Source organism: Carcharhinus amblyrhynchos, chromosome 29 (genome assembly GCF_965287045.1).
Source record: "Carcharhinus amblyrhynchos chromosome 29, sCarAmb.v2.hapA, whole genome shotgun sequence".
Lineage (NCBI taxonomy): Eukaryota > Metazoa > Chordata > Chondrichthyes > Carcharhiniformes > Carcharhinidae > Carcharhinus > Carcharhinus amblyrhynchos.
This window is the reverse complement of record NC_137352.1, coordinates 5,684,703-5,704,388: the sequence shown is the minus strand read 5'-3', so window position 1 is coordinate 5,704,388 and position 19,686 is coordinate 5,684,703. Positions and strand designations below refer to the sequence as shown.

The window sequence follows — 19,686 nt, the reverse complement described above, 5'->3', positions numbered from 1 at the left end:
TGGTTGGTACTTGACCTCAGATTTTGGCCAGAATTTCACCGGCCCACCTGCCCGAGTCTCGTAAGATCGCACCCCAGGCCAACGGAGGATGCTGTTCTGCAAGTCTCAGGAGGGCGTGCTGGTAAAATCAGGACTTTTTTTGTGTCTTTCTCCTGGCAGAATATTTATCTTTCCAGGAGAGGCACAGACTGTTCCACAAACAGCGGAGGTGACCGTTGTTGTATTTCCTTTCTCGATAGCAGAGGTATGTGACAGCCAACAGTAAGGTGCTGAGAAGACGGGCCTCGTAAAGCAGCATCTGTTGGCTTTCACAAGATCCCTCATTTCTGTATAGCAGCATTTGAATCTGAACCAAATGTGGTTCGCAACTTTTATCGTGTTAGTGCAATGAAATAAATGGCATTTCCTCCCAGGTAATGTAACTGTTGTCAATTCTTTTGATCTAAACTCTGTCTACAAGTAGTTTTAGATCTTAACAGGTCTCTTCATCATGCACACCATGCTAACACTTGTGTTACTGTGAACAAGTCGGGGTGGCACAGTGGTTAGCCCTGCTGCCTCAGAGCGCCGGGGTCTCGGTTCTATTTCTGGCTTGGGTCGCTGTCTGTGTGAAGTCTGCACGTTCTCCCCATGTCTGCGTGGGTTTCCTCCGAGTGCTCCAGTTTCATAGAACATAGAACACCACGGCACAAACAGGCCCTTCGGCCCACAAGTTGCGCTGATCATATCCCTACCTACCAGGCCTATCTATAACCCGCAATCCCATTAAATCCCATGTACTCATCCAGAAGTCTCTTAAAGACCCCTTGTCCTTCTAGATGGAAGTGGTCGTGAGTTTGGAAGGTGCTGTCTAAGGATCTTTGGTGAATTGCTGCAGTGCATCTTGTAAATAGTACATACTGCTGCTACTGAGCATCGATGCTGGAGCCTCTTGGTCCAATGGCAGTATTTCTCAATGATTGAAAGGCATTTTTCTTGTTGTGATCAGTGTCAGTCATGGAATCGTAGAATCTCTCCAGTGCAGAAGGAGGCCATTTGGCCCATTGAGCCTGCGCTAACAACAATCCCACCCAGGCCCTATCCCCACCTATTTACCCTGCTAATCCCTCTGACACTAAGGGGCAAATTAGCATGGCCAATCCATCTATGGCACATCTTTGGAGTGGGGGAGGAAACCGGAGCACCCGGAGGAGAGAAGGGCACGAGCAGTCACTCAGTTCATCCGAATTGAATTTGGGTCCCTGTCGCTATGAGGCAGCAGTACAAACCACTGCTCCACCATGCTGCACAGAGGGAGTCAAAAAGATGCATCTTCTGGGCAAAGTGCTCCCCACGCTAACCAAGTCTCCTGCCTGCAGACTTTTAAGCCTTGTTTCCAACATGGTGAAATGATAGCAAATGGTATTATTGTTGGGCTATTAATCCAGAAACTCAGCTAATGTTCTGGGGACCTGGGTTCGAATCCCACAGCAGCGGACAGTTGAATTTGAATTTAATAAAAAATATCTGGAACTATGAATCTTCTGATGACCATGAAACCATAATCAGGAAAAACCCACCCTTTAGGGAAGGAAATCTGCTGTCCTTACCCGGTCTGGCCTACATGTGACTCCCGAGCCACAGCAACGTGGTTGACTCACAACTGCTCCCAGGCAGCTAAGGATGGGCATTAGCTGGCAAACTGTGACACCCATAATCCACAAATAAATGAAAAAAGTGACGTAAAAGGACAGGTGACCAAATGCTTATGTTGATTTTAAGGAGCATTGTAAAGGAAGAGAGAGAGGTTTAAGGAGGAAATTCCGGAGCCGGAGACTCATACAGCTGAGGACTAGGCCACCAGTATTGAAGCAATGAAAATTCCTGTTTGGTGAATATATTTGTCAACCAAGTCAGCAGTGGAGGGAGATGGCCTCTTGAAGAAGGTTAGACATTGATCTTAATATATTAGATCCTTAGGGATTATTAAAGGATTAATAATTATTGTTGCGATCTCTGGATGCAGTTTTGGAGGTTTCATCGTGTGACTGTCCATCTCCACATCCCACCATTACTTCCTCATGATTTCCATCCTCCACAGGGTCCAACCATCTCGAGACCATTCAGGGAGCCGGCAAACTCTTTGTTACGCAGCTTGTTAAATTTTTTTCACAGGATGCGGTCGTCATTGGCTAGGCCAGCATTTGCTGTCCATCCCTAATTGCCCTCGAGAAGGTAATGGTGAGCGGCTGCAATCCCTGTAGTGTAGGTCCACCAAATGTTAGAGAGGGAGCTCCCCAGCGCCAGTGAAGGAATGGCGACATGTTTCCAAGTCAGGACGGTTTGTGGCTTGGAGGGGACTTTGCAGTTGATGGTGCTCCTATGCACCAGCTGCTCTTGAGATGGTACAGGTTGAGGAGAGGGTACTGTTGAAGGAGTCTTGGTGAGTTGCTGCAGTCCATCTTGTAGATAGTAGTGGGTGATTTCTCCTTTGGCTCTTGATCTAATAGTTGTGTCCTCCCATTTTGCCCCCCCTCCCCCACCACCACTCCCTCCCCCACTTCAACCAATATTTGTAAATTTATTTTTAAATGCTGCTTTGATATTTTTCTCCCGAATGTTGCCTATAGCCCAGTCCTGGAGATCAATCCCCATTCGATGGGGCGTTGAGGAGAACCCAGGAAGGAACCCAGCTCGGTGAATGTGTCACAGACGAAGGCTGTTTATAATGAAGGCACTGAGCTGAAGCTGAGTTGAGTCTGGGCAGGAAGCCAAGTCATTTTTTAAAAAAAAATGATGGTTCCTTTGGAATATGTTGAGGAGACTTTTCCATCACTCAAGAATTGTGGCATTCTAATTCAATACTTTGAGCCCAGTCAAGTGAAGATACAATAGTCCCACAGCCTAATCGGCCTTTGCATGAACACAAACAGATCCTCTCTGTAATTTTCTGCTGCCCTTGATGCTTCTCCTCTGTAATTTAAAATATCCTCTTGCAAATGCAAAAAAAATGTACCCAGAGCATTCTAGAAAACAATATTTTGCTGAACATTAAGGGAAAGCACAGTGCAGGGAATTATAGTGATGCATGTGTTTAATTGACTAATTTCAGTGATACCCTCAACTTACAGAAACCCTACAGTGTAGAAAGAGGCCATTTGGCCCATCGAGTCTACACCAACAACAATCCCAGCCAGGCCCTATCCCCATAACCCCATGAATTCTACCCTGATGATCTCCCTGACATTTAAGGGACAATTTTTGCATGGCCAATCTATCTAACCCACACATCTTTGGGGGCACCATTTTAGATAATGAACAAAATATCAAATTTGGCATTTTCTTACTTTTCTCTACCCATCAAACAGTCGTAGGGCAGGTACAATACAAGTTAGGGATGCAGAATTAAGCTCCCTCTACAGTGTCTCTGTCAAACACAACCATAGAGGTTTAAGCTTGACCTAATACAAAAGCAGGAAAATTATGCCTGAGTAATATTGGGCATTGATAAGACCACATCTGGAGCATCTTGTACAATATTGGTCAAATTATTTAAGGCAAGATGTAAATACTGGGAAGCCATTCAGAGAAAGTTGATTGAACCAATACCTGGATTGAGTGGGTTGTCTTAAGGGAAAGATTGGACAGACTAGGCTTGTATCCACGGGAGTTTAGAAGAATAAGATTGATTGAAAACATACAAGATCCTTAGAGGGTCTTGACAGGGTTGATGTGGAGAAGATGTTTCCTCTTTTGGAAGATTCTAGAACGAGAGGCTGCTGTTTAAAAATAAGGGGTCAACATGGTTTTGTGAAAGGGAAATCACATTTAACCAATTTATTGGAATGCTTTGAGGTGCACTATAGATAAATGGGAACTGATGGATATAATGTACTTACGTTTTTAGAAGGCTTTTGATTTGCTGCCACATCAAAAGTTATTGCAGAAAATAAAATCTCACATAGGGAGTTACATATTGGTATGGATAGAAGATTAGTTGAGTTGGCATAATTGGGTCTTTTTCTGGTTGGCAGGATATGGTGTGGTGTGCCACAGGGATCAGTGCTGGGACCTCACCATTTTACGATTAATGTAAATAATTTGGATGAAGTTTTGGTTGCTACATTTACTAATGAGACAAAGATAGATAGGAAAGTAAGGAGTGAGGTGGACATAAGAGCTACAAAGGGATTTAGAAAGGGTAAGTGAATGGGCAAAGACCTGGCAAATGGAGTATAATGTGGACAAATGGTGAAAGATTGCAAAGCAGAGTTCCAATGTGCAGAGGGACCTGGGTGCCCTAGTGCATGAATGAAAAAGACAAGAAAATGAATAGAGTAAGGAATTTGGATAGCTAATGGAAAGATATTAAGTTGAATGCAACACTAGGGAAGTTATACTTCAGTTGTACAGGACGTTAGTGAAGAGATCATATTTGGAGTGCTGCATGCAGTATTGGTCTCCCTATTTAAGGAAAGATGTAAATTTGTTCAGAGATGGTTTACTCGATTTACTGATACCTGGGTGGGTTGACTCATGACAAAAGGTCAGTTTGGCTGGGCCTATAACACTGGAATTTAGAAGAGGCAACCTGATTGAAACATTTAAGATCCAGAGGGGTCTTGACAAGTTGCAGGTGGGAAGGATGTTTATTATTGTGGGAGAATCTCGAACAAGGGTGTCTCTGTTTCAAGATAAGGGGACATTCATTCAGGACAGAAATGAGGAATATTTATGTCTCTTAGAGGGTCATGAGGCTTTGAAATGGTTTTATTCTCATAAGGCAGTGGAAGCAAAGTCTTTGAATGTTTTTAGGACAGATTGATAGATTCTTGAGAAGGGGTGAGGTGAAAGGTTATCAGTGATTTGATTTATTATTGTCACATATTAGTATACAGTGAAAAGTATTGTTTCTTATGCACTATACAGACAAAGCATACCATTCATAGAGAAGGAAAGGAGAGAGTGCAGAATGCGATGTTAAAGTCATAGCGAGGGTGTAGAGAAAGATCAACTAAATGCGAAGTAGGTCCATTCAAAAGTCTGATGGCAGCCGGGAAGCTGTTCTTGAGTCGATTGGTACGTGTCCTCAGACTTTTGTATTCTTTTGCCCAATGGGAGAAGGAGGAAGAGAATGTCCGGACTGCGTGGGGTCCTTAATTACGCTGGCTGTTTTTCTGAAGCAGCGGGAAATGTAGATGGAGTCAGTGGATGGGAGATTGGTTTGTGTGATGGACTGGGCTTCATTCATGACCCTTTGTAGTTTCCTATGATATTAAGCAGAAATGTGCTGTTGACTTTACAATCAGGCCAGCCATGATCTTATCGAATGATGGATCAGGCTCGAGGGGCCAAGTGGCCAACTGCCATTTCTAACTCTCATTTTCATTCACATGTTTTTAAGATATGATGTATTAATCCCCATGACTTGCAGTCTGTCTGTAAGCAGCAGTGGTTGAGGTTAGATATGTGCCTCACAGCCTCCCAGCGAATATCCTCCCCATAAATAATCTCATCTTCAAACACTGAACTAACATTACTGTTTCACTGATCCTTGTGTTTGACTGGTAGAGTTACATCAGAGAGAAGAAGATAACAGGCTGGAGACATGCATTTTGAAGATTTGACTGCAGGAAATGTAAAAGCTTCAAATCTTCACAGTTGGTGTGATAATAAAACAATGAATAAAGCTCACCGTGTACGGATCCTGCAGATTTGTAGGGATGTACACACTGTACTGCCCCATTCTGGGATCACACCTTGCTCCAGACAGCAGGTGTAGGGTTCTGGTTGATCAAAACTGGGAGAGCTTTGTTAGTAAAAGTCCGTTTCAAAGTTTAAGCAGGAGCAGATTCAGGAGGGTGTCTCGATGAATTTACAGGAGAATTCATCGCTGCTAAAGAACTTAAGTTTCAAGTTCATTTACACAAGTAGGCTTACATTAATACTGCAATGAAGTTACTGTGAAAACTTGTTAAATAATACAGACTGTTTGGGAAGAAAGCTCCATCCACTAACAACTCCAAACAGCTGGATGGAGTCACTGTCCAGGATTTTTTCACTGTCTGCTTTCATTTTTGAAGCCATTTTCCCATTTGAATCACTGCTATGTGGGCAGAGCTTCAAGCTAAACACGGGAACAATTGAAGAATTTTGTAGTGCTACCACTGTGGTCTATGACCAATTAAGGGAACAGTCACTAACACTGTTACGGGAAATCAGCTAAGTTAACTCTAAGAGCTGGAGGAAACTTGCGTGACTTCTCACAGCCCCAGATATCATTAGAAATCCTGCAAAACGCTGACCACAAAATTTCCAGCATTCCGTTGGATCTCCTATCTGAACTCATTTTGTTCTGACAATTGGCAGACAGTGTCTCATTATTTCTGAATCAATTAACCAATCTATCAAAACTGAAATAGCTGCAGGTGATGGAGTCCACGGACTCAGCACGTTGGGTCGGGTCTGTCCAACGACCAAGTTAAGGATCCTGGAAAAGTACGGTCAACACTCGAGAGCGAAGCTCAGTTTCGGGATACATCGTCTGGAATTCATGTCCTTTAGGCAATAATCTTCAGAGACGTTAACCAATTCATTAGTAGATGCAGAGATGAGGGGGTATGATTAGGACTTTATGATAGCAGAACTGGTCAACACAGTATTTGAGCTTGTGATAGCAGCGAAAGTGTTCCAAAAGACCTCCTGGACTAACAACAAAAGCTTCACTGTGGAATCACCACTAAAATTGGATGCAAGTATAAAGCCACACCAAATGGATAAACAGAGTCTATGCATAATTTATCCACAATTAGCACAATGGCCACACATGCCGGCCTGGTAAGCAGTGTTGGTGGTGTGGCCTCATACAGCACCCAGAAAAAGCACAGCTTTCCAGAATATGTGCAAGGCACGTGACACCAGAGAAGCACCAGTGAAGAAAACAACGGCCAAAACAAGTGGCTCAATCCCATGGAAAGCCACAGCCGTGTACCAAACCAGTTCAGCATTCCCAACAACCAAGAGCCAGTTCCAAACAGCGTCAAGACAAGGTGTACAAAACATCAAACCACACCTCGCAGTCAGACAATGAGGATGATCAGATTATTAACACAAAGAGTTGATGTTTATCACGGTGAACACCGAAGACTGTACAGACACAGTGATATCAACAGAATCCTTTTCCATCACCCAGACTGTATATTCACAGAGGAAAGATATACATACCGTGTATGCAAAACTGGATACAGATGCAAATGTCCTTCCAATTCACACATTCAAATGTATGTACTCTCAGAGATGGGACTGATGTTTCAAGCAATCAGTGTCAAACGTGCAGCACCTTATCTTGACGCTGTTTGGTACTGACTCTTGGTTGTTGGGAATGCTGAACTGGTTTGGTACATGGCTGTAGCTTTCCATGGGATTGAGCCACTTGTTTTGGCCGTTGTTTTCTTCACTGGTTCTTCTCTGGTGTCACGTGCCTTGCACATATTCTGGAAAGCTGTGCTTTTTCTGGGTGCTGTATGAGGCCACACCACCAACACTGCTTACCAGGCCGGCATGTGTGGCGATAGTGCTAATTGTGGATAAATTATGCATAGACTCTGTTTATCCATTTGGTGTGACTTTATACTTGCATCCAATTTTAGTGGCTCAGAGATCCACCCTGGGATCCATTACGGTCTGAGGATTTAGGGTAGACCATTTAGGATGGAGATGAGGAGACATTTCTTCACCCAAAGAGTGGTGAGCCTGTGGAATTCATTACCACCAGAAGTAGTTGGTGCCAAAACATTGAATGTATTCAAGATATAGCTGGATATAGCACTTGGGGCGAATGGGATGAAAGGTTATGGGGAGAAAGCAGATTAGGCTATTGAGTTGGATAAACAGCCATGATCGTAATGAATGGCAGAGCAAGCTTGAAGGGCCAATTGGCCTCATCCTGCTCCTATCTTCTAGGTTTCTATATGTTATACTCAAAAGTGTGGCTACAAAATAAAATCACCTGGTTACTTCAGATATTTCATGTTGTGAACACCACAGTTCCAGTAGACCTAACACTGAGCAAAGACCTATCCATGATCACCATTCATGATATCGTCAAGACAATGGTGAAGGCTAGAGATCAGTAGGAGCACCACTGGAGACCCCGTGCTAACAGTGGGAGAAGAACACTGAACTCTGCAATGCAGATCCTCAGTCAATAGGTTACAGGACACGATTTAAACTGAATACGTATACCCGTTCTGAGCTGGCAAACATCACACTGTGGGACCAATTAGGAATGACTATTTGGCAGACAAGTGTGGGCAAACCTTCCCAGCAGTACTTGATAAATTACTCAAAAACAACAGGGGAAGAAGAAAGTTGGCCAGGACCAAAACTTGGATAGTGAATTTTCCAACCTGAACATGGGGCAGAAAGTTCCAGACCAACACCAAAGTGATGGCAGCTGGAGTCCAGCAGCAATCATCAGCATACACCCAGAATCACAATCATAGCAAGTACGAACACCGAACAGTATCACCATGTGATGAAACATGAGTCAAATCAACACCACGATACCACAAGTCAAGAGGCTTTTTCCAAGGGTGGAAGTGTCGATTACAAAGGCGGCACAGGCCCAAGGTGAGCAGGGGAAAGTTTAAGATGTGGTGGGGGGGGAGGTTTTCCATGCAGAGAATGGTGGCTGCCTGGAACACGCTGCCAGAGGAAGTAGGCACATTAGCAACATTTAAGAGGCATCTAGATGTGTAATGAATAGGGAAGGAATAGAAGGATATGGACCAAGTAAAGGCAGAAGGTTTTTTTTTTAGTTAGGGCATCGTGATCAGTACAGGCTTGGCAGGCCGAAGGGTTTGTTCCTGTGCTGTACTTTCTGTTCTTTGTTTGTGGTCAACCAGAAACACCAAGTAGTCCTGTTGTGACTCAAACATGATGTAAGACACAACTGAAACAAGACAGTCGTTAATCAGCATTCTGAAGATGCACAGCAGCCTTCAGCAAAGATCACCACAACTAAATCAGGCTGGATAAGCAAACCACCAATCTTCTCTTTCACAGATTTGTACATGTGTTGCTCTGTGTTCAAGTAACTTGCAGATACAGTATTATTTTCTTGTCGTATGTATAGTTTGATTCTTTAAAGGCAGATCTTTAGTTTGGAAAAAGAGCGACCGTCTGGCTCCGATGGCCACACCTCCTCATTTGCCTATCGATTTACCCAACCTATCCAATGTCAGCCTTCCCACAGCCAATCAGGAAGAAAGCAGGCTCCTCTTTATTGGGATTGGATGGTTTCTGGCCATTGATCAAACCCAGTATCCCCTCTCCCCCTGTTTATAATGAGTAACTCAAAGGAATTAAAAAAATACGCATTTTGCCGCTTGTGACTTTTGGCACAGTGGGTTCGCACTGCTCCTCACAGCACCAGGGTTCGGGTTCGATTCTCAGCTTGGGTCACTGTCTGTGCGGAGCCTGCATGTTCTCCCCATATCTGCGTGGGTTTCCTCTGATTTTTCCGGTTTCCTCCCACAGTCTGAAAGACATGCAGCTTAATGCACTGGCCATGCTAAATTCTCCCTCAGTGTATCCGAACAGGTGCCAGAGTGTGGCGGCTGGGGGATTTTCACAGTAACTTCATTGCAGCGTTAATGTAAGTCTACTTGTGATACTAATAAATAAACTTCTGGATTTCATAGCAGGTATTGAAAATTAGTGTACAATTCCTGAAGACTCCAGGACAGTCCCCGGAGAGTTGGCAACTCAGGCTAGGAATTTGTCTGGGTTGGGACGTCCACTGTTCCTGAATGTAGACTTAAGCACTCTTATTCCCCCAGTAACGTGGGCAGATATTTCACTGTGTCATTTCAAATCACTTTTCTGGGTGCAAGCTGTCAGGTTGAAGAATCCAGGAGGGTTCCCCTGTCCAGATGTCCGGCGAGGAGCGTCCAGCGAGGGGTGCACAGGTTCTGTCTGTACTCTCAGTCAAGGCAAAGTTACCCATTCTAGGAATTCTTCTCATTTTAAAGCTCTGCTGTTTTTATTTATTTTTTAGACACCATGGAAGCCTGCATGTTTGTTCTGTGCTGTGGGCTGGTTCATCTGGCTGGTAAGTGACATACCCAAGGTAACTGCACGCTGCGAAATTGCCGTTCCAATTTGTTACGGGTGTCCTGTCGGTTACTAGATCGGGTTCCATTGGCAAAACGTGAGACACCAGGTACACTCGGCACACTGACACTGTTCCTCTGGCACACTGGCACTGACACTGTTCCTCTGGCACACTGACACTGTTCCTCTGGCACACACACTGACACTGTTCCTCTGGCACACTGACACTGACACTGTTCCTCTGGCACACTGACACTGACACTGTTCCTCTGGCACACTGACACTGACACTGTTCCTCTGGCACACTCGGTCACCTCGATGCCTCCAGATTTCATTTCACAAAATTAGTGTCAAACCTTCAACCATCATGTTCAGAATCAGACAGAGGGCACACAAAATGTTCTCTTAAATGTCGCAGTGAGGGGTGCGGGGTATATCGGTGTCGCAGTGAGGGGTGCGGGGTATATCGGTGTCACAGTGAGGGGTGCGGGGGATATCAGTGTCACAGTGAGGGGTGCGGGGTATATCGGTGTCACAGTGAGGGGTGCGGGGTATATCGGTGTCACAGTGAGGGGTGCGGGGTATATCAGTGTCACAGTGAGGGGTGCGGGGTATATCAGTGTCACAGTGAGGGGTGCGGGGTATATCAGTGTCACAGTGAGGGGTGCGGGGTATATCAGTGTCACAGTGAGGGGTGCGGGGTATATCAGTATCACAGTGAGGGGTGCGGGGTATATCAGTGTCACAGTGAGGGGTGCGGGGGATATCAGTGTCACAGTGAGGGGTGCGGGGTATATCAGTGTCACAGTGAGGGGTGCGGGGTATATCAGTGTCACAGTGAGGGGTGCGGGGTATATCAGTATCACAGTGAGGGGTGCGGGGGATATCAGTGTCACAGTGAGGGGTGCGGGGTATATCAGTGTCACAGTGAGGGGTGCGGGGGATATCAGTGTCACAGTGAGGGGTGCGGGCTATATCGGTGTCGCAGTGAGGGGTGCGGGCTATATCGGTGTCGCAGTGAGGGGTGCGGGCTATATCGATGTCACAGTGAGGGGTGCGGGGGATATCAGTATCACAGTGAGGGGTGCGGGGGATATCAGTATCACAGTGAGGGGTGCGGGCTATATCAGTGTCACAGTGAGGGGTGCGGGGGATATCAGTATCACAGTGAGGGGTGCGGGGGATATCAGTATCACAGTGAGGGGTGCGGGGTATATCAGTATCACAGTGAGGGGTGCGGGGTATATCGGTGTCACAGTGAGGGGTGCGGGCTATATCGGTGTCACAGTGAGGGGTGCGGGCTATATCAGTGTCACAGTGAGGGGTGCGGGCTATATCGGTGTCGCAGTGAGGGGTGCGGGGTATATCAGTGTCACAGTGAGGGGTGTGGGCTATATCGGTGTCGCAGTGAGGGGTGCGGGGTATATCAGTGTCACTGTGAGGGGTGCGGGCTATATCGATGTCGCAGTGAGGGGTGCGGGCTATATCGGTGTCGCAGTGAGGGGTGCGGGCTATATCAGTATCACAGTGAGGGGTGCGGGGTATATCGATGTCACAGTGAGGGGTGCGGAGTATATCGGTGTCACAGTGAGGGGTGCGGAGTATATCGGTGTCACAGTGAGGGGTGCGGGGTATATCGGTGTCACAGTGAGGGGTGCGGGGTATATCGGTGTCACAGTGAGGGGTGCGGGGTATATCGGTGTCACAGTGAGGGGTGCGGGGTATATCAGTGTTACAGTGCAGGGTGTGTTATGTGACTATCTTGCCTTGGTTAATAAAGGTGATTTTATGTGGTCCCAGACAGTGAAAACATCCAAATGTGAATATTGGACACTGGGTTTGTTTATTTTTTACTGTTTCAAATTGTGACATCTCTTGCTGTGTGTGTGTGTGTGTGTGTGTGTGTGTGTGTGTGTGTGTGTGTGTGTGTGTGTGTGTGTGTGTGTGTGTGTGTGTGTGTGTGTGTTTGTGTATCTTTGCATCCCTCTTTGTCGATGTTTTCTCTGTCTCCTCTCTGTTACTCTCTGTGGTCGCTCTGTCTCACTACAATCACACTCGACAGTGCCAGCTTTCTGCCATTTGAGATGTGCTCAGATAGCTACGTGAGTATTCAGTGTATTTTATAGATTATTGTGCTTACGAGTGTCTCTCTCTATCCATCACTCTGTGTTTCTCCTCTGTCGCTTCATGTCTCTTCCTCTCTTTGTCTCTCTCTGGTACCAAATCGCTTCGGTTTTGAGTCACTTGCTACAGTGACATATCTCACCCATCAGGGGAAATAGCCACTCCGCACTAATGATCTGAACCTAATGTGAGTATTCTGTACTTTTATATAATCAGCCAGTGTCCTGCCTCTCTGTTGTATGAAATCAATAACAGCAGATTGGGTCACGTGGCACAATGATGGACTCCTTGTGAAAAAGCTCTCCAATCCAGTTCCATTCAAATGTAAGGATTTGGATGTTGTATAGAGTAATGAATGCTTGTAGATTATCTCTATTTTTATTGAATTTCCACGAGGAATCCATCAGAAATTGAATTCCAAATTCAGAATCGATGTTGAATTCCATTGTTGATCATTGACATTGGATTCCTTTCCTTTACAGTTGCCGGGAATTCAACCAACATGGGTAAGCGTTCCGTTAGCTTTGCTCCCAATTGGTAGGGGCTGGGGTGAGAGACCTTGTCTGAGTGATGAACTGTGCCTTTTAGTAAGGCTATATCCTCCCAAACATCTCCTGGTGAGATAACATAAAGTCTATTTATTAGTCGCAAGTAAGACTTGCATTAACACTGCAATGAAGTCACTGTGAAATTCCCTGAGTTGCCACAGTCCAGCACCTGTTCAGGTCAATGCGGCTACCTGGCACGTCTTTTAGACTGTGGGAGGAAATTGGAGCACCCGGAGGAAACCCACACAGACACGGGGAGAGCATGCAGACTCTGCACAGACAGCGACCCAAGCCGGGAATCGAACCCAGGTCCCTGGCGCTGTGAAGCAGCAGTGCTAACCGTTGTGCCGCCCCTTGATCAAGAATAGCTGCTGTGTGAGAAACAATTCGAAAAGGTTCACTCCACTCCCTCCTGGGATGATGGACTAACGTTATGAGGGAAGATTGGGCAGGTTGGACGTATAACCACTGGAGTTTAGTAGAATGAGAGGCGAGCTTACTGAAACATATAAGATTCTCAGGGCATTTGTTAACCCGGATACCAGGAGGATGATTCCACTTATGTGCGAGACCAGATACAGACAGTTTAGGAATAAAAGGCCTGCGCTTAAGACAGAGATGCGGAGAAATGTTTTTCCGAGTAAGGCCGTATCCTCCCAAACATCTTCCGAGAGTCATTAGTTTGTGGAATTCTCTTCCCCAGAGATCAGTGGATGCCGGGTCACAGAATTCATTCAGCGCTGAGTTAGACATTCTATAGACAGGGGAACACGCAGAAAAATGGATTTGAGACCACACCCAGATCAACCATGACCTTACTGAATGACAGAGCAGGCTCAAAGGACTGAATGGCCTACTCCTCACCTAAGTCCTATGTTTCTACACTCCAGATGATAAAAGCTGGAAGCAGTGGAGGTTCAAAGAGCGCTGAGGGCCCAGGTACGTAATTAGGTAAAGTTAAAGAAGATAATCAAAAAGGCTAATGGATTGCTAGCCTTGTCATCTAGAGGATTAGAGGATTGAGGTCATACTTCAGCTATACAAAGCCTCTGGTCAGAGCACACCCATGATGTGGAGATGCCGGCGTTGGACTGGGGTAAACACATTAAGAAGTCTGACAACACCAGGTTTAAGTCCAAACAATTTATTTGATAGTAAACCCACTAGCTTTCGGGGTTTTCCCTTCGTCAGGTGAATGGAGAGTTCTGGCCTCAGCACACCCAGCCATCAACAGGTCAAGGCAGCGGGTGGTCCAGAGGGTCTTCCCGTCTGACTGCCTCTTTCCACATTCTGAAACTTGCAGAATACTGAAAGGCGCGGATAGAGTGGATGTGGAGAAGATGTTTCCATTAGTAGAAGAGACTAGGAACTGAGGGAATAGCTTGGGTTAGAGGCTGTAGTAAACTCTTTAGAACCGAGATGAGGGGGAATTCCTTCAATCAGAGAGTGGTGAATCTATGGAATTCGTTGCCACAGAAGGCTGTGGCGGATAGGCATTGAGTGCATTTAAGACAGAGATAGCTAGGTTCTTGATTGGTAAGGGAATAAAGTGGGAGAATGGAGTTGAGAAACTTATCAGCCATGGAGCAGACTCGATGGGCCGAATGGACTAATTCTGCACCTATATCTTATGGTGGCCGTATCCACACCAGGGTGTCCATGGAGAGGGAGCGTGTCTGGTAGTTGCATTCCATAATTAATGGGCACCAATGGGAATCACCTTCGCCAGAAATTATATTCTAGTTTGCTAAATTCCCTTTATAGTTTTGTTCTTTAAAGTCTCGCAATTTATTAACGGTGCCACTTTCTGTAGGGGACACTTATTACCTCTGAATTAAGAGTTAGACCGCACCCGGGACATTGTGAGCAGTTCTGGGCACCATCTTTTACATTAGTTTTGTAGAGAATTATTTATTGTGACTGCTGTAAACAAATAAACTGATATTTTCGCATTCTTTTCCCAACTCTCTGCACCTCAAGAGAAAGACGAGTTTTATTACGGTGAGTGACTCATTTTTGTTCCTCGGCCTTCCATTCAGCCAGGATCTTTAGTTCATCTTTTTTTTAAGCACTTAGTTGCACTTGTCTGAACCTCTGCTGGATTCCAGTCACTATCCCTCAGCAGACCTGTATCTGGGGGGAAATTTGCCCGTCCCACTCCCATGGGAATTGTAGTGGGCAGGAAGGCAGATCACGCAAAGGCCCATTGGCCTCAGGTGTTGAGGACTCTGGGTCTGTACTCGTTGGAGTTTAGGAGAATGAGGAGGGGGATCTTATTGAATCTTACAGGATCCTGCGATAGAGTGGGCATGGAGAGGATGTTTCCACTTGTAGAGAAAGCTAGAACCAGAGGGCACAACCTCAGGCTAAAGGGACAATCCTTTAAAACAGAGATGAGGAGGAATTTCTTCAGCCAGAGGGTGGTGAACCTGTGGAACTCTTTGCCGCAGAGGAGGCCAGGTCATTGAATGTCTTGAAGACAGAGATAGATAAGTTCTTGATTAATAAGGGGATCAAGGGATATGGAGAAAGAGCAGGAGAATGGAGATGGGAAAAATATTAGTTATGATTGAATGATAGAGCACACTCGATGGGTCTAGTGGCCTAATTCTGCTCCTATGTCTTATGATCTTATGGTTTTGGGACGAGCACGGCTGGAGAATCCCATTCCTGGTTTCTCTCTTCCTTCCTCCTTAAATAATGGAACAACAACAGCAATTTTCCAAGCTAAAAGCACAAATCCTAAATGTGGAATTTTTTTTAGAAAATTAGATCCACCGCATCTGTAATTTCCCCCCTCTGCCTCTTTTTGATTTGATTTATTATTGTCACATGCATTGGGATGCAGTGAAGTTGTTGTGATCCTGGAAGGCCCTGCCTGCGAGAGTGGAGTCAGAAGATTCAACAGGAACTTGCAAAAGGGAATTGGACAAATAGCTTCTTTTGTTTTTTTTTTGCAGGGTTGTGGGAAAAGTGCGGGGCTTGTGGGGCTCATTGGATGGTTAGTTCAGTGAGCTAGCAGAGGCAGGATGGGCAGAATAGGCTTTTTGAACTGTATAATGCTACACACAGTCTCCCCAGCCCCAATTTAATCCCATTTTCCTGGATTCCGACAGACCTGAGTAATTTGCCTTGATTGATTTGCAGATTATGAGACTCTGCGAATTGGAGGTTTGGTCTTTGCTGTCATACTCTTTAGTCTGGGAATCCTGCTGATTTTGAGTGAGTAGAACCTGATGATGCACACTAATCCTGTTGTAAATCTGCTGTGTATAATCCTTCACTCTATCACTACAATCTCTCAGTCCTGTCCTTTCCTTGCAGGTCGGAAGTGCCGTTGCAGCTTCAATCAGAAGGCCAGGTAATGTTACAGAGCAGACGGGGGAGGGTATTAGCTGAGAAAAGGGGCAGAGGCAGAACCGGGGCTTTTTATACAGAGGGTGATGGGTGCCTGGAACTCGCTGCCGGGGGAGATAGTGGAAGCGGATATGAGCATCTTGACAAATACATGAATGGGATGGGAATGGAGGGATACGGTCCCCGGAAGGGTAGGGGGTTTTAGTTCAGTCGGGCAGCATGGTCGGTGCAGGCTTGGCGGGCCGAAGGGCCTGTTCCTGTGCTGTAATTTTCTTTATTCTATGAGGAGTCTGGTCAAGGTGCTGTCCTCAGCACAGATACCTGACCCCACCGGCTCTGATTCCTTATCCACACGGTTACCTTTCCACTGCTGGAGACAAAAGGCTTTACCTTAAAACTGGAACCAGGCCATTCAGGGGTGATATGGGAAAGCAGTTTCTTTCACAGAAAGTGGAGAAGGAATCTGGAACTTTATCCCCCAGAATGCTGGAGATGACGTTCCAATTGGATGCTGAGATCCTTATGAAATTAAGAGTAGTAAAGGACACAAAGCCACAGAGAATGAATGAGGCGCAATTCTCTCAGATCTATAATGATGTGTGATGTGAGATTAGTAGAACAAAGGCGTTCTTTCAAAGTCATTGATTTATTCCTGTATTGTACCGAATCGCTGCATGAAATATAGGCTCACATTACTCACTAATTCTACTTGACCAGATGTTTTTGGACAGTGTAGAGGGAACTTTACTCTGTATCTAACCCCGTGCTGTACCTGTCCTGGGAGTGTTTGATGGGGGACAATGTAGACGGAGCTTTACTTTGTATCTAACCCTGTGCTGTACATGTCCTGGAAGAGTTTGATGGGGACAGTGTAGAGGGAGCTTTACTTTGTATCTAACCCCGTGCTGTACCTGTCCTGGAAGAGTTTGATGAGGACAGTGTAGAGGGAGATTTACTTTGTATCTAACCTCGTGCTGTACCTGTCATGGGAGTGTTTGATGGGGACAGTGTAGAGGGAGCTTTACTCTGTATCTAACCCCGTGCTGTACCTGTCCTGGGAGTGTTTGATGAGGATAGTGTAGAAAGAGCTTTACTCTGTATCTAACCCCGTGCTGTACCTGTCCTGGGAGTGTTTGATGAGGATAGTGTAGAAAGAGCTTTACTGTGTATCTAATCCCGTGCTGTACCTGTCCTGGGAGTGTTTAATGGGGACAGTGTAGAGGGAGCTTTACTCTGTATCTAACCCCGTGCTGTGCACGCGCTGGGAACACTGACACTGAGAGCCTTCATAAAGTAAATAAACTTCATAAAAGAAGCACAATCGAGAGTGACACTGTTCTGACTGCCTTTTTCCATGTTCTATTTGTTTCCTGTCAGGTCTCCAGGTGATGAGGAAGCTCAGGCTGAAACTCTGATCACCAACAAAGGTGAGATAGACAGAACTGTGTCAGGCAGTGAGACACAAACCCTGTGACTGCTCAGAAAAAACAGCTGTTGTGATGAGGGATCTGGATGAGGGGGAGGTGATGGCTTGTGATATTATCACTAGATTATTAATCCAGAAACTCAGCTAATGTTCTGGAGACCTGGGTTTGAATCCCACCACAGCAAATGGTGGAATGTGAATTCAACAAAAAATATCTGGAATTAAGAATCTACTGATGACCATGAAACCATTGTTAATTGTTGGAAAAACCCATCTGGTTCACTAATGTCCTTTAGGGAGGGAAATCTGCCGTCTTCACCTGGTCTGGACTACGTGTGACTCCAGAGCTATGGCAATATGTTTGATTCTCAACTGCACTCGGGCAATTAGAGATGGGCAATAAATCCTGGCCAGCCAACAACACCATGTATCATAGAATCATAGAATCCTACAGTGCAGAGGGAGGCCATTTGGCCCATCGAGTCTGCACCGACCGCAATCTCAACTAGGCCCTATCCCCACAACCCCATTCAGTTACCCTTGCTAGTCGCCCTGACACCACGGGGTAATTTAGCATGACCAATCCACTTTATCTGCACATCTTTGGATTGTGGGAGGGAACCAGAGCACCTGGAGGAAACCCAAGCAGACACGGGGAGAATGTGCAAACTCCACACACACAGTGACCGGAGGCCGGAATTGAAACTGGGTCCCTGGTGCTGTGAGGCAGCAGTGCCAACCACTGTGCCACTGTGCTGCCCCATGTACCACGAATGAATAAAAAAGCACAGAGCAGACAGATTGCCTTCCTCATTGGGAGATGGTTTTGTGTCTTGAAGATAAACATCGATGGAGAGGAACAGGGCCACCCGCTGGAACCAGCCTCTCTGATATCACTCTGACGTATTGGGTGGGATTTTCCCACTGAGTTCGCCCCAAGACTGGAAAATCCTGCCTGAGGGCAATGGACCTTTGTATTACACTCCTGCCCTACCCACCACCGCCACCCCCCCCCCTCGCCCCCACCCCCACCACTCGCTACAATTCCTGTGGCAGACGGGGTGGGAAAATTCCACCCCTTGGGTTTCACAGGATGGCACAGTGTTTAGCACTGCTGCCTCAGTGTCAGAGACCCAGGTTCAATTCTGGACTTGGGTGATTGTCTGTGTCCGCATGGGTTTGCCCCAGTTTCCACCCACAGCCCAAAGGAGGATTAGCGAGGTAAGTACAAAGGGTTAGAGTCATAGGGATTGTTGCTGGAGAGTCGGTACAGACTCAATGGGCCGAGTGGCCTCGTTCTTGGTTGTTCGAGATTGGCCTAGTGCTTCATGTTGTTAGTGTGTGCTTAAACTGGACCAGATACTGGGCAAGACGACAGCTCAGTGCCTATCGCTGATTGCTGTGCAGACACATGGATTTGGGTCTGCAGGAGTTTGTGCATTCTCCCCGTGCTTGCGTGGGTTTTCTCCGGGTGCTCCGGTTTCCTCCCACACCCCAAAGATGTGCTGTTAGGCTGATTGGCAGGAATAAATTGTCCCTAAATTAGTTTCCCTCAATGTGGATGGCCATAAAACATTAGATAAGGGCCATGGGTGGAGAGGGGGACTGGTGGTGTTAAGATGGCGGTGCGGGCTCGTTGGGCCGAAGGGCCTGTTTCCCGGGCTGTTTTTGTTCTTTGTTCTGCGCATTAGGGATTCTGAGATCTGTCCTTGCTCAGAAATATTTAACAAGATGGCATTGCTCTAATTGGAGATTTATGACATGATTCTGCCATTGTATAGCAACAACTTGCATTTATATAGAACATTTACTCGAGTAAAACACCCATTGGGAGGACAGTTGGCGGGGGGGTGGGGGTTTAGGGTGGGTGAGGAGTTTGGTTGGGGAAAGGATGTGGTTCATGACCTCGTTCACTCCTCTTCCAACACTTAACCACATTGAGATGGCGCCCGGATAAACTTTGTTGTTTCTCTTTGGTCACAGCAATGGAAGCCGCTGCCAAGGTGGAGAACTGATCAGGACCAATCACGTAAGGTGTCTACTCTGCGAGTCTGTCTGTCTCCCTGCCCGGCTGTCTGTCTGTCTCCCTGCCCGGCTGTCTGTCTGTCTCCCTGCCCGGCTGTCTGTCTGTCTCCC

The 19,686-nt window shown here is 46.1% G+C and overlaps 1 protein-coding gene across 1 annotated transcript in view; it reads left to right on the top strand.

Moving 5' to 3' along the window:
- Nucleotides 1-19,686, top strand: part of fxyd6 (FXYD domain containing ion transport regulator 6) — an 80,679-nt gene that overhangs the window by 29,480 nt on the left and 31,513 nt on the right. The window contains exons 2-8 of the mRNA XM_080214558.1: nt 10,040-10,093; nt 12,702-12,725; nt 14,748-14,768; nt 15,915-15,989; nt 16,092-16,128; nt 17,502-17,551; nt 19,534-19,553. Coding sequence (XP_080070684.1) covers nt 10,045-10,093; nt 12,702-12,725; nt 14,748-14,768; nt 15,915-15,989; nt 16,092-16,128; nt 17,502-17,551; nt 19,534-19,553 — 276 coding nt within the window. The 5' untranslated portion in view covers nt 10,040-10,044. The remainder of the gene's footprint in view (nt 1-10,039; nt 10,094-12,701; nt 12,726-14,747; nt 14,769-15,914; nt 15,990-16,091; nt 16,129-17,501; nt 17,552-19,533; nt 19,554-19,686) is intronic.